The 22,416-nt window shown below is 46.1% G+C and overlaps 2 protein-coding genes across 11 annotated transcripts in view; both read left to right on the top strand.

Annotated features, from left to right (window-relative positions):
* The first annotated feature begins 852 nt into the window (after positions 1–852).
* On the top strand, positions 853–9,251 carry odf2a (outer dense fiber of sperm tails 2a). Its single transcript, XM_084035769.1, has 19 exons — positions 853–994; positions 1,531–1,647; positions 1,852–1,965; positions 2,100–2,297; positions 2,392–2,684; positions 3,283–3,421; positions 3,596–3,721; positions 3,831–3,905; positions 3,992–4,063; positions 4,151–4,267; positions 4,670–4,855; positions 5,730–5,839; positions 5,970–6,105; positions 6,254–6,364; positions 6,892–7,155; positions 7,670–7,770; positions 7,913–8,075; positions 8,211–8,336; positions 8,465–9,251. Exons 1-19 carry the CDS (start codon positions 992–994, stop codon positions 8,633–8,635), a joined length of 2,622 nt encoding a protein of 873 aa, XP_083891895.1. The 5' UTR covers positions 853–991; the 3' UTR covers positions 8,636–9,251.
* Positions 9,252–10,789: 1,538 nt separating this feature from the next.
* The window catches only part of sptan1 (spectrin alpha, non-erythrocytic 1), a 35,819-nt gene continuing 24,192 nt past the window's right edge, over positions 10,790–22,416 (top strand). For 7 of the 10 annotated variants that reach the window (XM_084035947.1, XM_084035955.1, XM_084035954.1 and 4 more), the window contains exons 1-4: positions 10,791–10,922; positions 20,456–20,695; positions 21,394–21,519; positions 21,892–22,032. In XM_084035947.1, coding sequence (XP_083892073.1) covers positions 20,459–20,695; positions 21,394–21,519; positions 21,892–22,032 — 504 coding nt within the window. In that variant the 5' untranslated portion in view covers positions 10,791–10,922; positions 20,456–20,458. Of the gene's footprint in view, positions 10,923–20,455; positions 20,696–21,393; positions 21,520–21,891; positions 22,033–22,416 lie in introns of all 10 variants that reach the window. The other 3 variants (XM_084035949.1, XM_084035948.1, XM_084035946.1) reach the window with 1 other exon arrangement.

Here is a 22,416-nt window from a genome sequence, read left to right as displayed (position 1 = left end):
TAATAATTTAATGATATTTTTATTTATTTCAATCATGTTACAAACTTGACAAAAACAAAACTAAAACCACAAACGAAACGTGAATAAAGCAACCGGTCAAACAGGAAGGAGGAGCTGCTGGACCTGAAGCTGGTCAGTGAACCAGCTGCTTATAAAACCAACATGTGGAGAAGTGGACGATGCGCTTTTTGTAGTCCATTATTGTAGTTTCTCCAGCGCAGACGCACGTCAATCGCCGGTGCCGATCATCAGCTGTCAATCATCAGCGGCCGCGTTATAATGACGTAGCTTAGTGAAAGTCCGGTCGGATTCTCTGAGTCTTTTCCTAAATCCTTTTGAGTTCTCCTATCGCCTTTCCTTAACCCCGAGACGTTTTCCCCAGAGGTCAAGGAATAGGAGTTAGGGCCTTATTTTTTTACTATTCGACTGCACCCCTAGTTTTTTGACTGCAGCCTCTGGTTGCCATGAGTGAAATGAGAATGTTTACTGCCCTCCAGTGGCGACGTTTACGTACTACAGCACTACGCTGTAGACGGGGCTTACATTTACGTAAAGATTGAGGTTTCAGATGATGACGTATTTTAGTAGTGAGTATTCCCAAGTACAATGCACAAGTACATGTGCAGTTATTTAGAAAAAACCGCTTGGTTCGCGGCCTACTCTAGAAGGTCATAGCTGACGACGTACGTATAAAAGGGGGTGCATGATCTTTGCACACTGAGTATCTCTGATACTAACGCAGCTTGTTGAGTTGATATCGTTGCTAAGGGACGTTAGAGTGTCGACTTTGGCCCAATCACTGTTGGAGAACGATGTCACGTGCATTGAACTGACCAACCAGAGAGAGGTTGACATTACTACAACCTGTTGGGTTGATCCAAGCCTTCAGTCAGCAGACTTTTTATGTTAACCCGTTTATTTTGCCCGCTAAACAAACTATTCTGCCAATGAAACCCATTTCCAAGTCTTGCCGGATATATGTTGGTTCCTCATGGTAAGACGGAGAGTGTGTAATTGCTGCTAACAGACGCTAGCAAGGCTGCTGTCGGCTAATAAGCTAATGCTAATGCCTGGCAAATGTATCACTTTCCGTGACAGTAACGTTGCCTTTTGACTAACTTCAATAACCGGAATGTATTTCTGATGCTACATACAACATGTCATATTCCAACATGATAGCTTTGTTCGCGTAGATTTCAGGAACTCAGTTGAATTCAGTGTCATTGTGAGTGATTTACCAAACGATAACGACGTTTTGCTGCTTATATTATATAATGTGAAAAACGTCCTTAAACCTTCCTTAAAGTATACAAAATGCCCAATGTCCAAACATTTGTACCGTTCTGACTGATTTTGCCCATAATATTTTGAACATATTAATACATATTTTGTTGAGTTTGGTATGTAATCACACATGAAACCCTCCTACCCCCTCAGAACTCAGTCATCAGCTTAACACTAATTTCTATGGTAGATTCTGACATGAACAGTTAAATTGGTTGGAGGTACTAAAATCTCTCCGTTTCACAGAGGAAAGCCATGAGGACTCGGTCGAGTTCACCTCCAGTCCACGTGCACATCAGCGAAGCCACACCGGTCCACGTGCATGTGAAGAGCCGGAGGACGAGTCCTGCCAGGACGCCTCAGGTCAGACAGATCTAGCCATGTTTGCAATCACGTCTTTGCTTTTACTGTTCTCACCCTTTTCTAGCTGACGTGGAGCTCCTCCTGCTTATCCTTTCTTTTTACTTCCTGATCAAATGTAATGACGTCTCGACAATCAGTCACTCCTGCCGTAGGACACCTGTTCTCATGGATTCTCATGCAGCAGTTGGACACTGTGTTTTATAGGAGAAGACCAAGGTGGACAGAGGAACTCTCCGTCCTACAGCCAAGGTCAAAACTCGAGTGCCATGGATACCACCAGGAAAGGGCTCTACACGGGGGGCTCCATACAAGTGGGAGGTAACACATCTCAGTCACACCAGACCTGAACCCCATCCTCTAAGATTTATTCAAAGATTGTTTTTCTCTCAGCATTGTGAAAGAGCTCAGCCAGTCAAACCTTTAGTGTTGATGAACGTGTCATTTGCACCAAGGGGCCAACGCACTACCTTGAGATCACGCCATCGCTCCCTGAACCAGAACCAGAACCTGAACATTCCCAGTCTGTGCTGCGATCAGCTGACCGCCCATCAGAAGAAGAAGAAGAAGAAGAAGGGCTGCACGGAAGAATCAGCCAGTATGAGAAGAAGATTGACTGCTTACTAACTGAAGTCAGCTCTTTGAAGAATGAGGTGAGTTCCTCATGGTTCCTCTTGGACCTGAGCAGTCATTTTGTCCCCATTATATTCTGACTATTATTAAATGGTGTCATCTGTACATGTGCAGGTGGAGCTGCGGAAGAAGCAGCAGCAGCTGAGTGTCTCCCAGCGGGTGATCGTGGAGCAGGAGGAGGAGCTGAGTGTCTCCCAGCGGGTGATAGTGGAGCAGGAGGAGGAGCTGAGTGTCTCCCAGCGGGTGATAGTGGAGCAGGAGGAGGAGCTGAGCGTCTCCCAGCGGGTGATCGTGGAGCAGGAGGAGGAGCTGGCTGAGGTGACCAAGGAGCTGGAGGAAAGTGAGCGGGAGAACACGCGATTACGCCGGTCCATGGAGAAGATGCTGGACGAGGGCGACTACAACAGGCAAATATTACAATAACTACACACCTTCATAGTGCTGCTGTTACTTCTAGTCAAAAAGCTGCTTCTTCTTCTGTTCTTCTACTTCTGCCCCTGAGTTTAGTGGAAGTGGTTTTGCCCGTATCTAACAGTCATCTCACAATGACGGGACCAGTAGAAAAAAGGCTTTGGTGTCTACTTTGTGCGTATAAAAGGCAGAAATTTGTTTTTAGTGTGCGTTTGCAAAATCCGTTATTTAAAAGGGCGCTTTCACACATAATGTCAAGTGAAACAGATGTACTTAAAAACCCCAATAGAAGTTGTATTGAAAGGAGCACCAGGACCTGAATCAGGTTCAGTCAGGGATCGGCATGCTGTGTGTGACGCGGTGCAGGAAGAGTGTTTGCTGTGATGTGTAAAGGTAACGGATTGGTCTGACAGGCCCGACTTACTTAAAGAAGCTCACTTGCTCCACCTCCTGGTCCTAAATAGAAGGTTTGTTGTCCTTCTTACTGTTTAGACACAAAAGATGATTCATCAAATCACTTAATGCATTCTGTGACACATTGAGTGTACAGGTTTAACTATCTCTAACACTATCTCAAACCTGTTGTCCCTGCAGACGAGACGGGGACGGGGTGCAGCCGGACGCCCTGCACCGGAGCCTGACGGAGGCTGAGGTGGACGGGACAGCAGCTGCCAAGCAGGTCTCCGCCCTGCGAGAGTCTGTTTCCACGCTGTGTGCTGCTGCTGCTGGCGGCGTGAGTATCAAGTCCACGTTGTGGTCTTGTCGGTCCACGTGAGGGTAGCTGGTTCAACACCACAGCATTTTAGACCACCTTTGTGAGAACAGCCATGTGTTTGTGACAACGCCCAGACGTGCTGTTGATCTTGTGTGATCCGAGCCTCTAAACGTGTCTCTCTGGCTGCTGAAGAGGCCGCCTGGATCCGGCTCCGCGGTCTTGGCCCGTCAGAAGGAGCTGCTGCTACAGAAACTGGAGACATTTGAGGCGTCAAACCGAAATCTGCGTCTTCTCCTCCGAGAGCAGCCGGGCTCCCAGGTACTGGCTGTAAGGACTGTTTACACAGAGTGTGTGAGCCTGACTGACTCCTCATCACAGCAGATGTGTGTGAAGCAGAGTGACCGCCTGCCATCTTGTTTCTGAGCAGATGGAGTGGACGGGAGTGTCGGGGCAGAGAGACGCGTTACTCCAGAGACTGGCTGACACCGAGGCAGAGAATGCTGTGAGTGTGTCTGGGGTTTCTACTGTGAGAGTGAATGAGAGCCGTGCTTCCTTGTAAGTGACCTGGCCTCCCGTCTCCTCCCACAGCATCTGGTGGTGGAGCTCCAGCAGAAGGAGCGAGAGGTCACTCAGCTGTCCAGACTGGTAGATGCTGAAAAGGTAGCTGCAGTGGGATGTAGGGCAATGCTTTACTGACAGTGTTATGATGAGGATGATGATGTCATTGTGCTCTTTTTGGGGATGCAGGACAATGCAAAGAGCACAGCTGATCTGTCCAAGAGTCTGGAGTCAACAAGAGCTCGTTTACAAGGACAGCTTAGAGGCAAAGAGGCTGAGAACAACCGGCTCACTGTGCAAATAAAGGTCTGTCTGTCTGTCTGTCTGCCTGTCTGTCTGCCTGCCTGTCTGCCTGTCTGTCTGTCTGTCTGTCTGTCTGTCTGTCTGTCTGTCTGCCTGCCTGTCTGTCTGCCTGCCTGTCTGCCTGCCTGTCTGTCTGCCTGCCTGTCTGTCTGCCTGTCTGTCTGCCTGCCTGCCTGTCTGTCTGCCTGCCTGTCTGTCTGTCTGTCTGCCTGTCTGTCTGCCTGTCTGTCTGCCTGCCTGCCTGTCTGTCTGTCTGCCTGTCTGTCTGTCTGCCTGTCTGTCTGTCTGTCTGCCTGCCTGTCTGCCTGTATAATACTCATGTAGTCAGTAAATGAAGTTTGAGTTGTGAATGGAAAACAGTGACCCGAGGCGTAATCCTCACCTCTGTCCTTCCTATTGGTCCAGAACCTGGAGCGAGCAGCCAACCAGCAGAAGGCTGAGGTGGAGCGTTTGACGGAGCAGCTGGTGAGGCTGAGACAGCAGGCCGCCACCGACCGAGAGGCTCTGAAACGAGCCACGCGAGCCCACAAACAGCGAGCCGAGCGCAGCGAGGACACTGCAGGACAGCTGAGCGCCCAGCTCCTGGACATGGTAGGACCAGGTCCCACAGCAGACATGGTAGGACCAGGTCCCAGAGCAGACATGGTAGGACCAGGTCCCACAGCAGACATGGTAGGACCAGGTCCCAGAGTAGCCATGGTAGGACCAGGTCCCAGAGCAGCCATGGTAGGACCAGGTCCCAGATTAGCCATGGTAGGACCAGGTCCCAGAGCAGCCATGGTAGGACCAGGTCCCAGAGCAGCCATGGTAGGACCAGGTCCCAGAGCAGCCATGGTAGGACCAGGTCCCACAGCAGACATGGTAGGACCAGGTCCCAGAGCAGCCATGGTAGGACCAGGTCCCAGAGCAGCCATGGTAGGACCAGGTCCCACAGCAGACATGGTAGGACCAGGTCCCAGAGCAGCCATGGTAGGACCAGGTCCCAGAGCAGCCATGGTAGGACCAGGTCCCACAGCAGACATGGTAGGACCAGGTCCCAGAGCAGCCAGAGAAGGCTCTGCCCCCCAATGTACCCAGCCTGGACCTGGAACAGCCAGGAGGTCTTTCTTAATACCTGTAGATTCTGTACAGAGACCTCATGGTCCCAGTGCTGCAGCGATGTTCACATTTGTGGGTTTTTGTGTTGTGTTTGTGTCTTCAAGCTCTGGCTTCTCATTTGCATTGGCCATGACCTTAGCCAGCAAGTACCAAACATACATGTAGTGGTCTGGTACCACTACATGTATGTACCGTTACACCCCTAGTGGCCACATATGGAAGGAACACTCATTCAGTGATCCCTCATGGCATTGGTTCATTCAGTTCCCCTTTTAGAGAGCGCTCCAACCCCATCACACACACCCAATCAAGTCACAGAATCCCTGTTCTGGACTCGTTCTACTGCCCTTTTCTCTGTTTTTGCCAGGAGAAGCAGATGGTTGATGCACTGTCAGCAGCAGAGAGCTGGCAGAGTAGCCATGCCCAAGAATTAAAGGACAAGAGTCAACGGGAGATGGAGCTGTCACTGTTGAACAGGTGCCTCCAGCTGTAGAAGCGTCTGTAGTTCTGAAGATCCGACACCGTGCATCCACTGTTGATTGCATGGTGACACATAGTAGAGCTGGAACGTCTAATGAAAGTGTGACAGGTGTGTTATGTGATGCAGCCGTGTGGCGGAGCTGACGGAGCAGCTGCAGGCCACGGTGGATAAAGGCCGGGCGGAGAGAGACACCCTGCTGGATCACCTGCATGAACGCACCACAGAGAGCACCGCTGCCAGACTGGAGAACCAGACACTCAAGGTGAGACGCCCATTTAAGGAACGCTGACCTCACTGATGTGTCATACATAATGCCCTTGTTTCCATTCCAGTAGACTTGACTTCTATGACATTAGGGTTGACTGTCCTGTTAACATGACAGCTACTGACGCATCATGTGTTCCTGTCAGGCGACAACATCTGCAGTGGAGGAGAAGCTGGCCATGTCTCAGTCAGAGCTCCAGCAGGTCAAAACCTCCATCCAGCAGTACGAAAGCTTGCTGGACGGCTATAAGATCCAGGTCTGTGAAGCATCTCTTCTGTCAGCTTTTCATTCCACCTCTGTTTAACCACATAGATCCATTTTGGTCAAATCTCTATGACGACGGAGATCTGGCCAAGAAGGTAGGAAGTTCAACGTCTAGTGCACGTCACTATACAATAAGACAAAAGGTTACACAGTAAAGGCCACGCAGCAGCGGAGGAGGTTAAAGGTTGCGGATGAACCACTTTGTTTATTCACGCAAGTTGAATTATTTCAACAGGAAGTAATGAATCCAGATGGATCCAGATCCAGTCAGGTTGCTACTCTGCTGCTCGTGTTCATCAGATCCACCCGTCGCTCCTCCACAGTCCAAATATGGTCACTTCCTTCACTGGTTGCCAAAAATCCAACATGATGGCGGACAAAATGCCGAACTACAGGCTTCAAAACCGTAGTCCACAAACCAACGGGTGACGTCACCATGACGACGTCCACTAAATGTACTTTGTATTCACTGAGGAAAACTCACAGATGTTTTTCTGTCTGTTTACCAAAACTGCTCAGGTTGGAAAGACCCGGGCCGAAGCAGACGAGTACCGCGGTAGGCTGGCTGCGGCGGAGCAGGAGGTGCAGGCGGTGCGCAGGGAGGTGGAGCGGGAAATGGAGGAGGTGCGCAGAGATCTCCTGGAGCGGCTGGCGGCGCTGGAGCCTCTCCCCGAAGCCTTACAACGCACCACCCTGCAGCTGCAGGAGGCCCAGGACAAGGAGCGGCACCAGGAGAGGCTTGGCCTGGAGCTGAGCACCACCCTGACCGGTCTCCGCATGCAGGTCACCACCGCTCCCTGCATACATCACTCAGGATCAGAATCAGCGTTCACAACCCAGGTTCCAGAACAGCATCCATAAGATGATCCGCTAAATCTAAACACTGGCCTCCATATGACGTTATGCTCCGTCATCTCTAACAAATCAGCTCGGGATGAAAACATCCTGAATGATTTTGATAAACATAGTTAGTTGTGGATAATAAGTGAAAGAAACCCCAAGGATTTATGGGAATTTTTGGGCGTTGAAATCGCCAGAGGAACCACAACACAGGGCTATTAATCTCCACCAAATGTGTTGTTGAGGCAATAAATGTCAGCTGGCATTCAAATGTAGGAAATCCTATTTTACTAAATATGTTTCTTCTATTTTACACTGGTGTTAGTATGACTTCTTATACACTTTATATGTATTATTTTATTTTTTGTATATGTTTCTATTGGACTTGTTCTGTTGTCATAAATTAACTGTGTAATCTGGCTGACAAACAAGTAATGATGAGGACTTGTGGTGTTAGGTGGAGACCCAGGGCAGCCAGGTGGAGCTCCTGAGACAGAAGAACAAGGTGCTGCTGGAGGACAACCGGCAGCTGCAGCAGCGTGCTGACACCATGGAAAGGTTTGCTTCCCTCCGTTTGGTTTTGGGAGCTCTGGGGTTTACAGGACCTGGGATGGGTGATGAACTCTTGGCTAGTAAAATGATATGAGTTGGTGTCCTGGTCAACGGTTCATTCTGTCCCTTCTCATGTGTCCTCTTCCAGAAAGCTGGAGGATGCCGGCAGTCAAAATGCCGAACTTCTGACGGTCCTTGCTAAACGGGAAGATACCATCCACAGCAACCAGCTCCGCCTGGAAGAATCCAAACGGGAATGTTCTGTTCTGAGCCGACGGCTGGAGGAGGCTCTGGTGGAGGCCCAGCAGCAGGTCTGAACATCCAGGAACACCTCCTCACGCCGTTCACTCACCTCTGTATTCACACACATAGACAGACGCAGTGTCTTTGACTAGTGTGACCCTCTGTCCTAGTAATCACGTCCACTGTGTCATATTTATCTCCAGATGTCAGAGACCAGAGGACTTGCTGCCACTAAAGAACGCTCCACCCAGTCCAAGATACTGGACCTCGAGACTCAACTGAGCAGGACTACCTCAGAAATCAACCAACTGCAACGCGGCAAAGAGGAGGTGAGGCCTCTCTTCATTCTTGACTCAAATGTGTCCCAGCTGAATCGTGGGTCTCTCAGGTGTGTGTGTGTGTATGATACTCAGGTGTGTGTGTGTGATGCTCAGGTGTGTGTGTGTATGATACTCAGGTGGAGCGGCGCTACCAGAGCAGGCTTCAGGACATGAAGGATCGCCTGGAGCAGTCAGACAGCACCAACCGAAGCCTGCAGATCTATATTCAGTTCCTCAAAGCCTCCTACGCCAATGTTTTTGGGGACTTGGCCCTCGACAGCTCGCTGCGTGGCCCCTCCCCCATCTGACAGCTCGTTGCGTGGCCCCTCCCCCATCTAACAGCTCGCTGCGTGGCCCCTCCCCCATCTAACAGCTCGCTGCGTGGCCCCTCCCCCATCTGACAGCTCGCTGCGTGGCCCCTCCCCCATCTGACAGCCCGTCTGTCAGAGCTGTTTCTTTAAGAAGTGTTGGCCGTGTGAAGACGACATGATTGTTAGTTGTCTGGTTGTTTGTTTCACACCGTTTTGAACCAGCTGGCTGAAGACTAGCAGCATCTGTTGGCTGGTACTGGTATCTGGTCTCAGGGAGGTTTCTTTAGAACTGAATCGGTAGACAATAGTTGTGTCCCAACTCAGGGTCCATCCATCACAGTACGCTTCCTTCATGGTCTATGTGGGACACTAGACGTGGGGAACTAGACCCCGGACACTACACCTGGGACACTAGACCTGGGACACTAGATCTGGGACACTAGACCTGGGACACTAGACCTGATGTCATATGACAGAAGAGGCTCCTCAACGTGGTAGAAGGAAATTAGTTGGATCTGGAGCACCAGACCTTGAGACGATCACCCAGACAGACCTACAGACCTACCAGACCTACAGACCTACCAGTCCCATCAGTCCCATCAGACCCATCAGACCCATCAGACCTACAGACCAAACACCAGATGGATCGGGTGCAGAACTGAAGAGATGATGGGAGATGAAGCTACGCTAACCCAGCTAGGACCTGTCTGATGTCTAGTCACAGAAAAATGAGATGAATGAAAGAAGACTTTTGTCAGTGACTGTTGATCCCGCATCTTTACAGAGACCTGGTCCATCGTGGATTCATCAGGATCAAGCTGACCTTGACGTGTGGACCTCAGGACTCTGGTGGGAAGAGAGGAGCTGGACTCTGTTCACATGGATGATGCGTGGTGACGAGTCTGGTTTCACCCACCAGCTCCTTCCTTCCTGTTCCATGTTGTTGATCCGTCTCTATGAGGGTGTCGTGTTGACTCCACTGCTATGCAACAATCAGTTGTGACGCCTGATTAAACAAAGCTGCTGGGACTCAAATGGAAAGCTGTTTGGTCTTGAAGACGTTTTGTAGACATTAATATTATTTTCTATATATTTTCTGTGAGTTCAGCATGTTTTTGTTTGATCTTCAAGACTGAATTTTGTTGTTTATTTTCCGACTGATTTTCACCGGCTAGTTTTTTGACGCCTTGGAGCTTTTCAGATTAGATGTTTTCTTTAGATATATGATTGTATATCGAAGTCTGCCAAAAACAAAAAGGCTTCACAGTATGTTTATTTCCAACCTTTGCTCGTCATGATGTAGGTAAGATGTTTATTACCAGAATTAACAGACCACATACTGTTTTTGCGCTGCTATATACTAAAACTATTGATTAGCCATTATGTGGCACATACTGAGCTGAAGTGTATTTGTGCTCTGATTGGAGAGAGTTGGAAACATTGGTGCTATCGCTGTCCTTTGGCTGGTTAAAAACAATTATTCTGGGTTTACAGTTTACCGTTCTTCATTAGTGGAATCAATAGTTGTTGCTTTTTCATTGAGTGTATTTCATCACTGAATAATTGATATCCACTCAGGATAACTCAAGGAATCAATAAAGCAACAAAATGTTTAAAAACTGTGGAAGATCACTGATGATGTCTGTGGGCCTGTGGGCATCCAAGTAAAGTGAAAGTCAACTTGACAATGAATAGTTAGTATCAAAGATAGCAAGCTGAAGTGTCTCCTTAACTACTAAATGGACATTTAACTCAACATTCGGAGAGAGCAGTTGAGGTGGAAATGAGGCAGGACGAATAATGTATCAATGTGTAGGAGCTGATGAACAGATGATGTGTTGTCTGATAAATCCTCGTGGTAGTCAGCTGACGGAAGAAAGATGCTGGTTATCCAACTGCTTAGTGGTGGAGTTCCAGTACATTCTTTGTTAATGTAGTCGGGCCTGCAGGGAGCACAAGGTCTCAGAATAACATGAAAAGCCCTGCACTGAGTCTATCAGCATGTGTGTCTGTCTGTCTGTCTGTCTGTCCATCCATCCATCCATCCATCCATCCATCCATCTCTAGAATAAACCAAGGTAACGACGTTTGTATTGAGCGTTTTACGGTCTGAGAGCTTCGGGTCTTTCCGGTATTTTTCGTGGTTTTCCGGGCGGCTGCAGAGAATTACGTCACATTTGGTTTGCAAAAGACAAGCAGCCACCCAGGGAGCAGCAGTCTCGCATCCTTCACCGTCGATCGCCCGGACAAGCACCACTTCGTCAGCTCTTTCTACAACACCGAGGTACGGATGCCACTTCTAGTCCTGATTAAATGTTAATAACAGATGTTCGGGTTGGACGACGGACTCCTGCTGTCTTCGTCGCCCTACTGTGTTAATTAAATTTACTGCTACGGGTTCGCTAGCTCGATGGCTAACGCTAGTTAGCAGCAAACATTCATTTTGTTGAATGCTTTTTACAGTACTGGAGTTCAAATAACGGTTTACTAGCGTACCGCTCAAGCCGTCGGTGTCTTCGCTGTTGTCTCAGGTTAGCTGAGGTTAGCTGATTGCTAACGTGTATCTAAGGTTAGCTAAATATTAACGTTAGCCGCCCGACCAAAGGACTCCAGTTTGACACCCACCAACCTGCGGTACATTCACATAAATAGTTGATTACACAATAAAATGTCCATAAATGTCAGCTAGCACATAACTATTAGAGGTAACGTATCCCCGGGGGTTTGGCCGGGGAGGCTAGCGTTGCTTGCTAGCTAACGTTAGTCCGCTAGTTAGTTCACGACGTACATTTGCACAAACAAAATCACATTCAGCGAAATTAATTGAAGTAGGTATTCAGTAACAGTTTGCTCTTTGTGGGATTTTAAACAATGAATGAAATGGCACTGGACTGATAACCGGCCATGGGCGGAGGGGAGCCGGCCATGGGCGGAGGGGAGCCGGCCATGGGCGGAGGGGAGCCGGCCATGGGCGGAGCCGTTGGGACATATGATCCCGGCTGTCAGGCTCTACTCTACTGCTCTACTGCCATGTTTAATCATTGAAACTGAATATTCTCTTACGCATGGACGACTTGTGAGACAGTTTTGACTAATTTGTCGCCAGTAATCAGCAACTTAAGGAGTGGACTCAGCCTATGGACAGACTGGTATTTCCAGTAGACCCTGACAGAATATACTTTACATAAAGTTTCCTTATAGTTTGCATAAGCAGGGTTGTGGACATGACAGCTGGGCCAACACAAGACGCTATTTCCCACCTCTGGATCTGTCCAGGCAACTGGCTGTGACACGGTGGTGCCAAGTTCTCTGCATAGCTATTGTTAAAGGCATTTGAATAGGAAGCAGCAGTCTACCACCTCCACGGGAGTGAAAGGAGCACAGTTGGTATTGCAAGTCACATTTTGAACCATGAAAACATTAAAGAGATCCTTAGCTTGTAAATACTGGGGGGAGGGGAGGGAGAGAGATGGTGCTATCTGGCTGCTCCAGAACACTTAAGGTGGGCTGATGTTTAAGGTGGACCAGCAATATTCTCCTTTCAGTGACAAGCTGCTCCTCTGAGTCTCTGAGCTTTTTTATATTTAATATTTCTTTTAATTGTGTAACTGACAGCAGGTAAACATGAAGTATTAATATCCCTACTGCAAACTCTGCTCTGTATCAGGAAAACACAAAGTTGGATGTTTTCAAAGTTAATGTTAATGAACTGTAATGGTATTATTATTATTAAGTACTCCTATCAGTATTTGGTATCAGTATTACTTACACATGATAAATAATTGTGATTAATCCACAGCTAGCCTGTGATTGATATGATAAAAACTGTAATATTTATATATATAAGTAAAACATTTTTTTTTAATATGAAACCAGTAGCCGAACACTTTTTATTATTGATCCAGACAATAATTAACCAGCCTTTTCTAAGTTTGACAAAGTATAATCAGGACAGTTTTTACTTTCATTGGACTTGAAATTGTATGAGCAGAATCTAAGTTAGCACTGGAGCCTGACAGTATGTTACTGTAGTACAGAAACATGGAAAAATGGGACAGCTGCCTAAAATACTTCCCAGATATCCCCAGGGCAGATTCTATGTCCCTCCATGCTACCTTGCTTTGATTGGGTTTTTTTCCACAATCATCACTTGATTTCTTGTTCTCAATGTTACAACTGACTGAGGCAGCATTAGAGCTTCTATATTCCTTTTCTTCAAAGGAACGTGTCTGTGTGTGTGTCTGTGTGTGTGTGTGTGTGTGTGTGTGTACATTCAGTACGATGCATGTAATGTTGTTGGAGGACCATTCAAGGAGGTGGGGCTAGTTGTTCCTGTTGAGTATATTGACAGCATGCAGCATTTAGATGCAGCTTAGATTGCTACAGTGAATAAAACCCTACATATTTCTCATCTCCAAACTCCTTCTAAAGCTGAATGGCTTTTTCATTGTAACTCCAGGGTGACCTTGACCCAAATAACAAATACCCTCCAGTGTTTCCTTCAGGATCCTTTTCAGCAGTGGGTGCAGGCCTGCACCCCTCCCTTGCAAACAGATATCACAATAAACAGCTTTTAATACAATGTTTTTGGTAAAACAGCGCCCTTACCCGCCCATCAGTAACAGTTCAGGTGGAGAGTGGTACTGCAGCAGGGAGACAGAGGCTTCCAGAACACTAACCCACTAAACGATGATAAATCCAGATGAAGTTCTGTGAGAATTTGATGAGGGAAAGCTGCCAAAAGCAGGACAACCCCACAGTAGAAAGCTCTGGCTCTCAGCTGCTGAAACACCAACAGAACATGTAGGAGTCCTCGTATGAGCCTTCAATCTAGTTTAAATCCATCTGTGTTTATCATCTACACCAGCCGTTTACTGAGGTTACTACCAGCTGAAAGTCACCAGGTAACACGGTCACTGGTTCCACTGGAACACCATCCAGGTCTGAATGCTGGAGAAGTGTTAGAATATGGATTCTGACTGGTCTGGATGGCTGCGACAGAACCACACTAACGATGACGACATGAATATTTATTATGACGTCAGATGTTGAAGAGTCTATCGCACTATGAACTACTGACATGTTGAGAATGGGAGAGTCATGTGTTTCAAATGTTCAGTGATTCTTGAATGCGTTGACTGATGGAACATAATGCTTCCTGTGAAAGCATCTCATTGTGACCACCTACTGCTGCTTACTGATCCATGTTATACACAGATTGACAGCATACCAAGCTTTACCAAACCTAAACTCCAGGAAACATCCCTGTTTGTCTCACAGTGTGTTTGGTTGCTGGTCTTGTAGTTTGTGTAGGAAAGAAGGTTCTAGAGAAGTGCCGGCCGGTGGTGATGTTTTGCTGAGTGAAGGGAGAAGTGAAGGGAGGAGCAGGGTTAGGGAGCAGAGAGACGCATGGGCTGGGCTACATCTTGGCTTTGCTCGTCACTGCAGATGCAATGCGTCTGTCTGCTGCGGACTAGAGGAGACTTTGCTTCTTCAATCGCTACCAGGCTGTTAAGGAGTGTCCTACAGATGTACACAACGCTGCACACTGTGACTTAGTCACAGACGAAGCCTTCTGGTCAACCAGGGCACCAGAGCATCTGAGGAGCGAGACTAGAACAATCTCATGTGTGTATGATTTGGTTTGTTTATGACTTTTATCCTGTCAAACCAGCAGTCCGTCGGTATGAACATGTAATGTTTAATTGAATTTGAATGTCCTGAGTATTCGGTAAGTTGCTGCTGATCTGACCTGTGCATGTGAATGTCTTCATTTATTCTGAGCCAGGACTATCCTGACTTATTGGTGAATAGACATTAGTTGGTTTTTGCTGCATGTCTTTTGTTATTGCGATATTATTTGCATGAAAGTGTAATCTTACGTTTAAATTAGAATAGACTAAGCTATCTGTCACGCATTTCCAAATCTGCCAGCTTTCAGTGCTTCAGAAAACATTGACATATGATACCTGCTTTTCATTAGGAGCTTGTGTTTGCTCGGGCTACTGGTCCATTAATGTTGTTTTCTATATCCTAGATAGATTGCTTTTATTTAAGTGTATTTCGGATATGGGGTGAATGCTTGCAGTTGCTTGCTTAAGGATTGCTGACTAACTGTGGCTCGTTTAGCTGTTAGAAGTTGTGAACGTGTACATCATGACTTGCTAAAACTCTTCAGATTTGACTACTTGATAATCTCATGCCTCAGTAATTTAGTGAGTAAGTCATTCTCTGGTCAGGCATGCTGTAAAGCCAAGGGTACAAAGTTTAAGGCAAAGACGTTTTTTGCTATGATATCCGTCCTCGCCCTCTGTTCCTCAGCAGGGACGTCTCACAAGCCTCCCCTTTAGCTTCCATCCTTCCAGCATGGCGTCATATGACCCCTATCCATAACAGATGGGTCACCATAGTAACGGAGTTGCTAACTGAGTGACTTCATCTCCTCTGATGATGATGACTTGGGGAGGTCAATGCAATCTATGAACCTATTGGAAACATGGTGTAATCTCTCAGGCGGGGTCTAATGTTTCATGGTAACCATAACGCCCAAGTTTACTTTACTTTTCTGTACTTGGAATCAGTGCAGCATTTAGTTATGTGTTTAGATTTTTGTTTCTACCAGGAGACCACCTCCAGTTCTGAACACTGAAGGTCCTTGAAACTGCATTCTCCCTGCTGGCCATCAGGGGGCAACTCCTCTGATTGTATAGAAGTCTATGAGAAAATGGTCCTACTTCTCTCTTGATTTATTCTCTCAGTAAACATTGTAAACATGAGTTTATGGTCTCAATCTTTAGTTTCAAGTCTTCTTCAATCCAGCATGATGTTCATTTAGTACATTATGGTCCATTTAGAGTCCAGCAGACCAGAAAGCAGGGGATGCTTTAGGGGCGGGGCTACCTGCTGATTGACAGGTCGCTACCATGCTACTAATTCAGTTGTGAGCAGCTTCACGATAGTTGTTAATTTCCTCAATAACACTATTTGAATTTAATTCCATATTTTTTCATTATTCAAATTCTATTCACATTTTTAATGCTCAAATTCAGCCTATTAATATTAACAACATTAGACAGGCTTATACATTGCAAATGCCATTATCTGCAATGTGGTTGTTTTACTTCCTGTCCACTAGAGGGCATTCCAAAAACATTACCAATAAATATAAATACGAGGCAGCTTTCTTGCTAAGTAATAATTAAGCTTAGGCACAAAATCAATAACCTCAAATTGGCAACTTTAACAGAAGTATAACAACCATGTTGCCGTTCTCCTGGGGGCGTTGTGTCCCTGTTGCCATGGCTACGCCCTCCTCTATCACAGCTCTCATCAGCTCTACTTTCACTTTCTCACATACATCCTGCTGTTGGTCTCGTTCAATTTTTTTAATTTCAGCATTCGATTAGTATTGATTTTTCAAATTATATTCAATTTCTGAATTTCATTTCTACATCCCTACTTCACACCAGAATCCCCATGGTTCCAGATTAGTGCTGCACGGCACTCCAGCTGAGAATGTAGCAGTTAGCCTGACATTAGCAACAGAGAACGTCAGACACCGTTACAGCTGTGAATCACGTAACGGCTGACGTTGCTCCTGCTTCGCCGCCTACTTGATGCCGCTACCGTAAAGTATCGGCGTGGTAGTATCAGAGCACCTTTATGATTACAAGTACATGTGCACAGTATCGGACCGATAGTCCATGCTGGTATCAGTGCATCCCTAATGTTAATATTGCTCATGCTCATACCTAGATATAGGAAGGATAATGATATATTGTTCAGCCCAGTTCAGATCCAATAACATGGCTGCTCTGCTGTGTGTTTATCAGATCCTCCCGTCACTCCTCCAAAGTCCAAATATGGTCACTTTCTTCACTGGTTGAAAAAAAATCCAAAATGGCGACGGCCAAAATGCCGAACTCAAAGCTTTACAACTGTGCACAAATCCATGGTTGACGTCACCATGACGACATCCACATCTTTGACAGTCTTCTTCCAGGAAAGACTTGTATTCAAGAGAATACTGAGTGAGCAATAACAATGTAATGAGCTTTTTGAATTTAAAAGAAGTTATAAGTCCCAAACTCTGTTTTCCTATCCTCCATACATATAGACCTTGTATGAGGCCTTTTATGAATAATCAAGTTAATGTTACCGTATTTATGCAGTCATTTTAATAGTATATTATGAATACTATACCATTGCCCTTCTTTTATCCTTGCAGGCGGCTGTTGTTTCAGCTATGAGCTAGCTGGGTTAGCAGGGCAACGTTTCAAGCTGTATGCTGGCTTTGAGTGGGAGGAAGTCTGAGTCAAGTCATTTATTAATATATACTCCAGTTGCTTGAGTAATTGTTAAAGCTTCTCCTTTTGTACTGGTACCATCCATATAAAATAAAGGATATTTGTGTCTTAATATTGTGCTCCTAACGGACACCTTTGCTGCATCTTGCCAAACCAGAGGCTGTGCTAACCGTGGCAGGAACTTTGCATGGTATTTTTCTTCTGCCTGTGAAATTAGACTTTGGAAGGGTGATGACTTTGGAAATCACATGTGACTGGCATGATTCCAAGTTCCCACCCAGTATTCATTTTGAAACCTGCCTGTATCAGATGAAGATGAAGAAAGCTGGGGTTGGATAAATGCAACCAGCAGTACTGAGTGGGTAAAGAAAACCACCGCACATGAGCAGTGAGGCGAAGACCGGCGAAGGCTTTATCAGCTCACCCAACATGGAAGGAAGTGCTATCAGCAGTGTCAGGGCTGTATTTAGGGTGGGCCTCCGCTGACGGCCTGCCAGCTACCAGCACACACACAGGAATTTACACTCAGCGTCTTGTTCGTTGCACTATTCACTAAAACCCACCAACAATGGTAGGAGGAATCATAACTATCAAATCATATCTCATATTAATGGTCATACTTTATTGCTTTTATACAACCCCTGTAGAGAAAGGACTCAAACGTGTATCAACAAATGCATTCTCATTTGAACAGCCGTCTGAACGAAGGGGGCGGGACTATTTCAGTTCAGTGATGCGTTCAAAGGCTCTGGTTTTTCCAAATGACCTACTCTGCCTTTAATAGGGGTGGGACGATATGCTTTTGTTTTGGATTCAACTTTATCACGATACTTTGGTGCCGATTTGTATTGCGATTCTTAAACAAAAGTTGAATTATACTCTATACATCATGAGTCACATTCCAGAAACGATGCACAACAAATGTCAGTCAGGCTTGTGTGCAGGGTCTGCTGGCCTACTGCCGCTGGCCATTTGGCTGCTCCGTTTTTATCTCCGTGGTGACGTGTTTTTGTCGATTTTTTAAATCGTCCCGTAAGAAAAGGCGATTTATATGAGAATAGTTAATAGTGAATTTTGTTTTTTAAAGTGTAAAATCGATCTAACGACGTTGCTTTGTTAAATCTCTCCTCGGCTGCGTGTCGGCCAAAGACTCTGGAGCTTCGTCCATGTTTCTTCACTGTCCTGTCGAAGTAAAAGCCCTCACACACTTGTGGAATTGCGACTTTGTGACATTTCATAAAATCCTAAAGCAGCGTCAGCAAACATTTAGTATTTTGCAACTACAAAATCCAAAGTGCTTTTGCTGACGTCACTGTGTAGAATGATGTGTCTCTGTTAATCCCTGAGCTGATTTAAGCTCTCTGTGAACTGGGACATGTTGAGATGGGGGAGGGGTGCTGCCTGACATTCTAGACCATCACTTTCCTGGCAGTGAGTTGGCGCCACTAATGGGAAAACGCAGAATCACCAAATTTGACAATGAAAAATCAACTTTAAAATGCATAATTTAGTTGAATTTGTCAAAATCTGGATACAATTCATAAAAATCTGGGTTTTCCAAAACATAAGCGTTTGTCAGCACACCTCAGCCAAAGAAAATAAAAAACACTGCCGAGTGTCTCTACTGTGTTTTAGTGTAATTAACAGGCACACTGCTTCATCCAGCGTCTCTCCTCTTTAAAAATGAAAAGGGACTTCATAGGGCCCTCGGCTTACGGTGTATTCAGTGATACCATATTGATGTGTGTTGGTGTGGGCTCACTGGGATGCTTGCTGGTCTGGAAAGCTGATGCTGCCTCTGGCTCCGGTTAAAAAGCTCACTGCTGACTGCACTAATCCTTCCATTGAGTGTAGACATGGACCAGGAGACGGAGCCACGATCTGCAACATCAGCACAAACGCATTCATCTAGTCCACACACAGCCCCCACCCTCACAATGCACTCAGTCATTGTGCTGGCTGACCTTGGTTCTGTTGGGCGGATCAATAATCTTTGTGTTGCCTGTTGTTGGGTAGAGTCTGGCTGAGAAACGGATGATGAATTCTCAACACTTCTCACTTCTCACTGGTACAAGCAGCCAGATAACCACAGGAAGCTGTGGCAGCCTCTTGATTTGTTTCACTGCTGATTGCTTTATTTAGGCTTTGTGGATGGTTTCTATCCCAGCTGTTCAGACTGTGCTTCCCATGCTCTGTTGGTTGCCCACTTCCTAGAAATGAAGCCAGAATGAATGCCCGTTCAAGATCGTGGTTCAACAAGGTTGCTGGCCACACATTGGCCACAGTTTGAGACTACACTGACCGAGGGCCCAGACTGTCTGACTGCAGCCATTTCATTGTGTAGCGAAGCCTCGACACTGTTCACATGCATGTGGAATTTCCGTCCCCACCCCCCTTTGGCATTTGACTATTTCAGCTGCTGGACCCTTGGTTGCTCAGCTTGAGACAGGATGGGGGGGGGGGGGGGGGGGGGGTCCTGTTTTTTACATCCTGCCTCATAGATTCAAGCCAAGTTTCTGTTAAAAGATAACCTTTTCATTTTGGTGATATTATAAGTTAAATATTATATTATCTGACTCCTCACTGCTTCGGTTTGTGGCTGCTTGGGATGTACGAATGAATTTCAGGAATCGAATACAAGTTGAATAGTAAAAAAGAAATACTTAAGGAATGCTGAAATTAATATTCAAATGTGTGTTTTTTTTATGAACGTGTTGTCTAACGTTAGCACATCTCGCCCTCCTCGCCTTGGCCTCCAGCATAAACGAATGCTTTTCACAAGTCTGATTGACAATAAAGTTTTCCGAATCACAATCCGAAATAGCCGAGGCAGTGCACACACAGAGATAACCACTCATGATGCTTAATGCTGCTAGCAACCTCCACCCACGTTTCCATCAGCTGATTCATTTGGAACGAGACCAACAGCAGGATGAAGACGAGGAGGGCGCAGCCATGGCAACGGGGACACAAAGTTTGCCCAGCTGGCATGGCACTGCTTGAGCATCCGGGAGCTCAGTTAGAGCAGAAAAGGTTTTCTCCACTGCTGGGATCATAGTCAATAAAACACTCTGCACTAGATTCAGAAAATGGTCGTCGCCCTTAGTTTTTGCAAGGGTTGTTGGCCAAATTAATAAATATTAGGACAGTAAGTGGCTTATTTTAATGTATTTATTTACTTGTTGTAGTCAAGTTAATATTAATAATGCAATATGATGAAAAAGTACAAAACGTCCCACCGTCAATTCAGAAACAGTGTGTTTTCTGATCGGCCTTCATAGAGACCACCTTTCTAGAGACCACCTATAAAGAACCGAAGTCGTCGGGTAACGATCAGCGTGCACTTACTGATTGAAATGTCTATTACTTTATATACTGGCTTGTGACATGTCGGTGCCCCGAGTAGGTAAAAGGTTATAAAATATAGTTTTTTTATGTTTTCTACTAACAATGTAATGCTGTGGTGTATGTTAGAATGTACTCATGAGTCCTGTTATGGTGTGTTTCACAGAAAATGGACACCGCAGGGGCCAAAGTGCTGGAGACAGCTGAAGACATCCAGGAGCGCCGCCAGCAGGTGCTGGACCGCTACCGGCGCTTCAAAGACCTGTCGATTATGCGCCGGACGAAGCTGGAGGACTCTTACCGCTTTCAGTTCTTCCGCCGCGATGCCGACGAGTTGGAGAAGTGGATCCAGGAAAAGCTTCAGATTGCCTCTGATGAGAACTACAAGGACCCCTCCAACCTGCAGGTTTGTCTCGCTGGTCTTTATCGTTCTCTCTTGGTCCCAGAGCATAACTTTTGACAGTATGTTGCAGCAACATTACTACAGTTTTAATGTCTACATCTGTAGAACATGTCACTGTTTCTAAATAAAAGCCCTCTCGCGTCTTTCTGTGGACAGAGTCCCTTCATTTGTTAATACAAGACTTTTATTCTGAAATACTTGCAGGACAGTGTTGTGTAAATAGCTCCATAACGTAATAGAGTGCAGTACAATAGAGCTTTTTTGGTTATTGGTAATTGTTATTATTTATTTAAATGGGCATTTGCCTTTTCTGTCTAAATTACATGTTTTAAATGACATGAAACACTCTTTTGTTGAAGGCCATTGTGAAAGACAAATTCTATAGAGAAATGGCTGACAGCATCTTTAAAGTGTATTTATTTATTTTCTCCCTCCTTCCTCCCTTCCTTCCTTTGTCCATCCGTCCTTCCTTCCTTCCCTCCTTCCTTCGTTCCTCGCTCCCTTCCTCCCTCTGTTCTTCCCTTTCTTCTTTCCTCCCTACCTCCCATCCTTCCTCCCTCCGTTCTTCCCTTTCTTCTTTCCTCCCTCCCTCCCATCCTTCCTCCCTCTGTTCTTCCCTTTCTTCTTTCCTCCCTACCTCCCATCCTTCCTCCCTCCGTTCTTCCCTTTCTCTCCCCCCCTCCTTCCCTTCTTGTCTACAGGGGAAGCTTCAGAAACACCTGGCGTTTGAAGCTGAAGTCCAGGCCAACGCCGGGGCGATAATCAAACTGGACGAGACTGGAAACGTTATGATCAGCGAGGGCCACTTCTCCTCCGAGACCATCCGAGTAAGACACCCAGCGATGAATTGTGCTCACTGTAATCTGCATCTTTCTTGAGTAAACCTGTGCCATGTGATTCAGTCCTACACGCCTTACCGGACACAACAAAGACCCGTAGTTACAAGTGTCAATATGGGAGAATATATACAAGTAGGTGTTGAGCTGCTGTGACTCTTTGAGTGCTGTGAAGACTCTTCCACATCTGGCTCTTTGCTGTCCTTTCCTGTCCTTCTGTTGGTGGGAAGTGGACCAACATTTCTTTATTAATTTACCTAGGTTTTTCATATGGGTCGTGTCCCAAAGGAATAGTGCTCATGTTGATCCTTTTTACACATTTTTAACATTTTAAAAATCCCCCCCTTTCCTTCTGTGCTCTAGACTCGTCTTGAGGAGCTGCACCGCCTCTGGGACCTTCTGCTTCTGAGGACCAAGGAGAAGGGCACGCGTCTCCTGCAGGCCCAGAAACTGGTCCAGTACCTGCGTGAGTGTGAAGATGCCCTGGACTGGATCAGTGACAAGGTCAGATACTCGTTGGAAAATGTTCACAAATAATATTACTACCGGAGTGAGCAAATATTTCATATATTTTTTGTGTTAAGGGGCATTCATAGGAGCTTTCAGTCTTTTAGTTTTCATCAAGCATTTTTACTGCTCCAATAAAAGTATAAAAAAAGAAAGAGGCGCTGTTTAAAGGAAATGGAAGTAGAGTTGAAAGCTAAAAAAAATGTCCTCAGGCTAATGGTACGAATTAATCTGAATGGAGCATTAAAACCAGTGTTGAGGCGACAGGAGGGAGATGCAACGGCGTGTTCACACCAAACATGAAGCCAAGTTTGGGCTTTCATTACATTAGATCATTTGTTTATTCGCTTCACTCATACTGGATGTACCAGAGAGGAGGCG

The sequence above is a fragment of the Eutrigla gurnardus genome (assembly GCF_963514095.1).
Source record: "Eutrigla gurnardus genome assembly, chromosome: 19".
Classification (NCBI taxonomy): domain Eukaryota; kingdom Metazoa; phylum Chordata; class Actinopteri; order Perciformes; family Triglidae; genus Eutrigla; species Eutrigla gurnardus.
The sequence above is the reverse complement of the archived record's forward strand: the minus strand, read 5'-3'. Positions and strand labels throughout refer to the sequence as shown.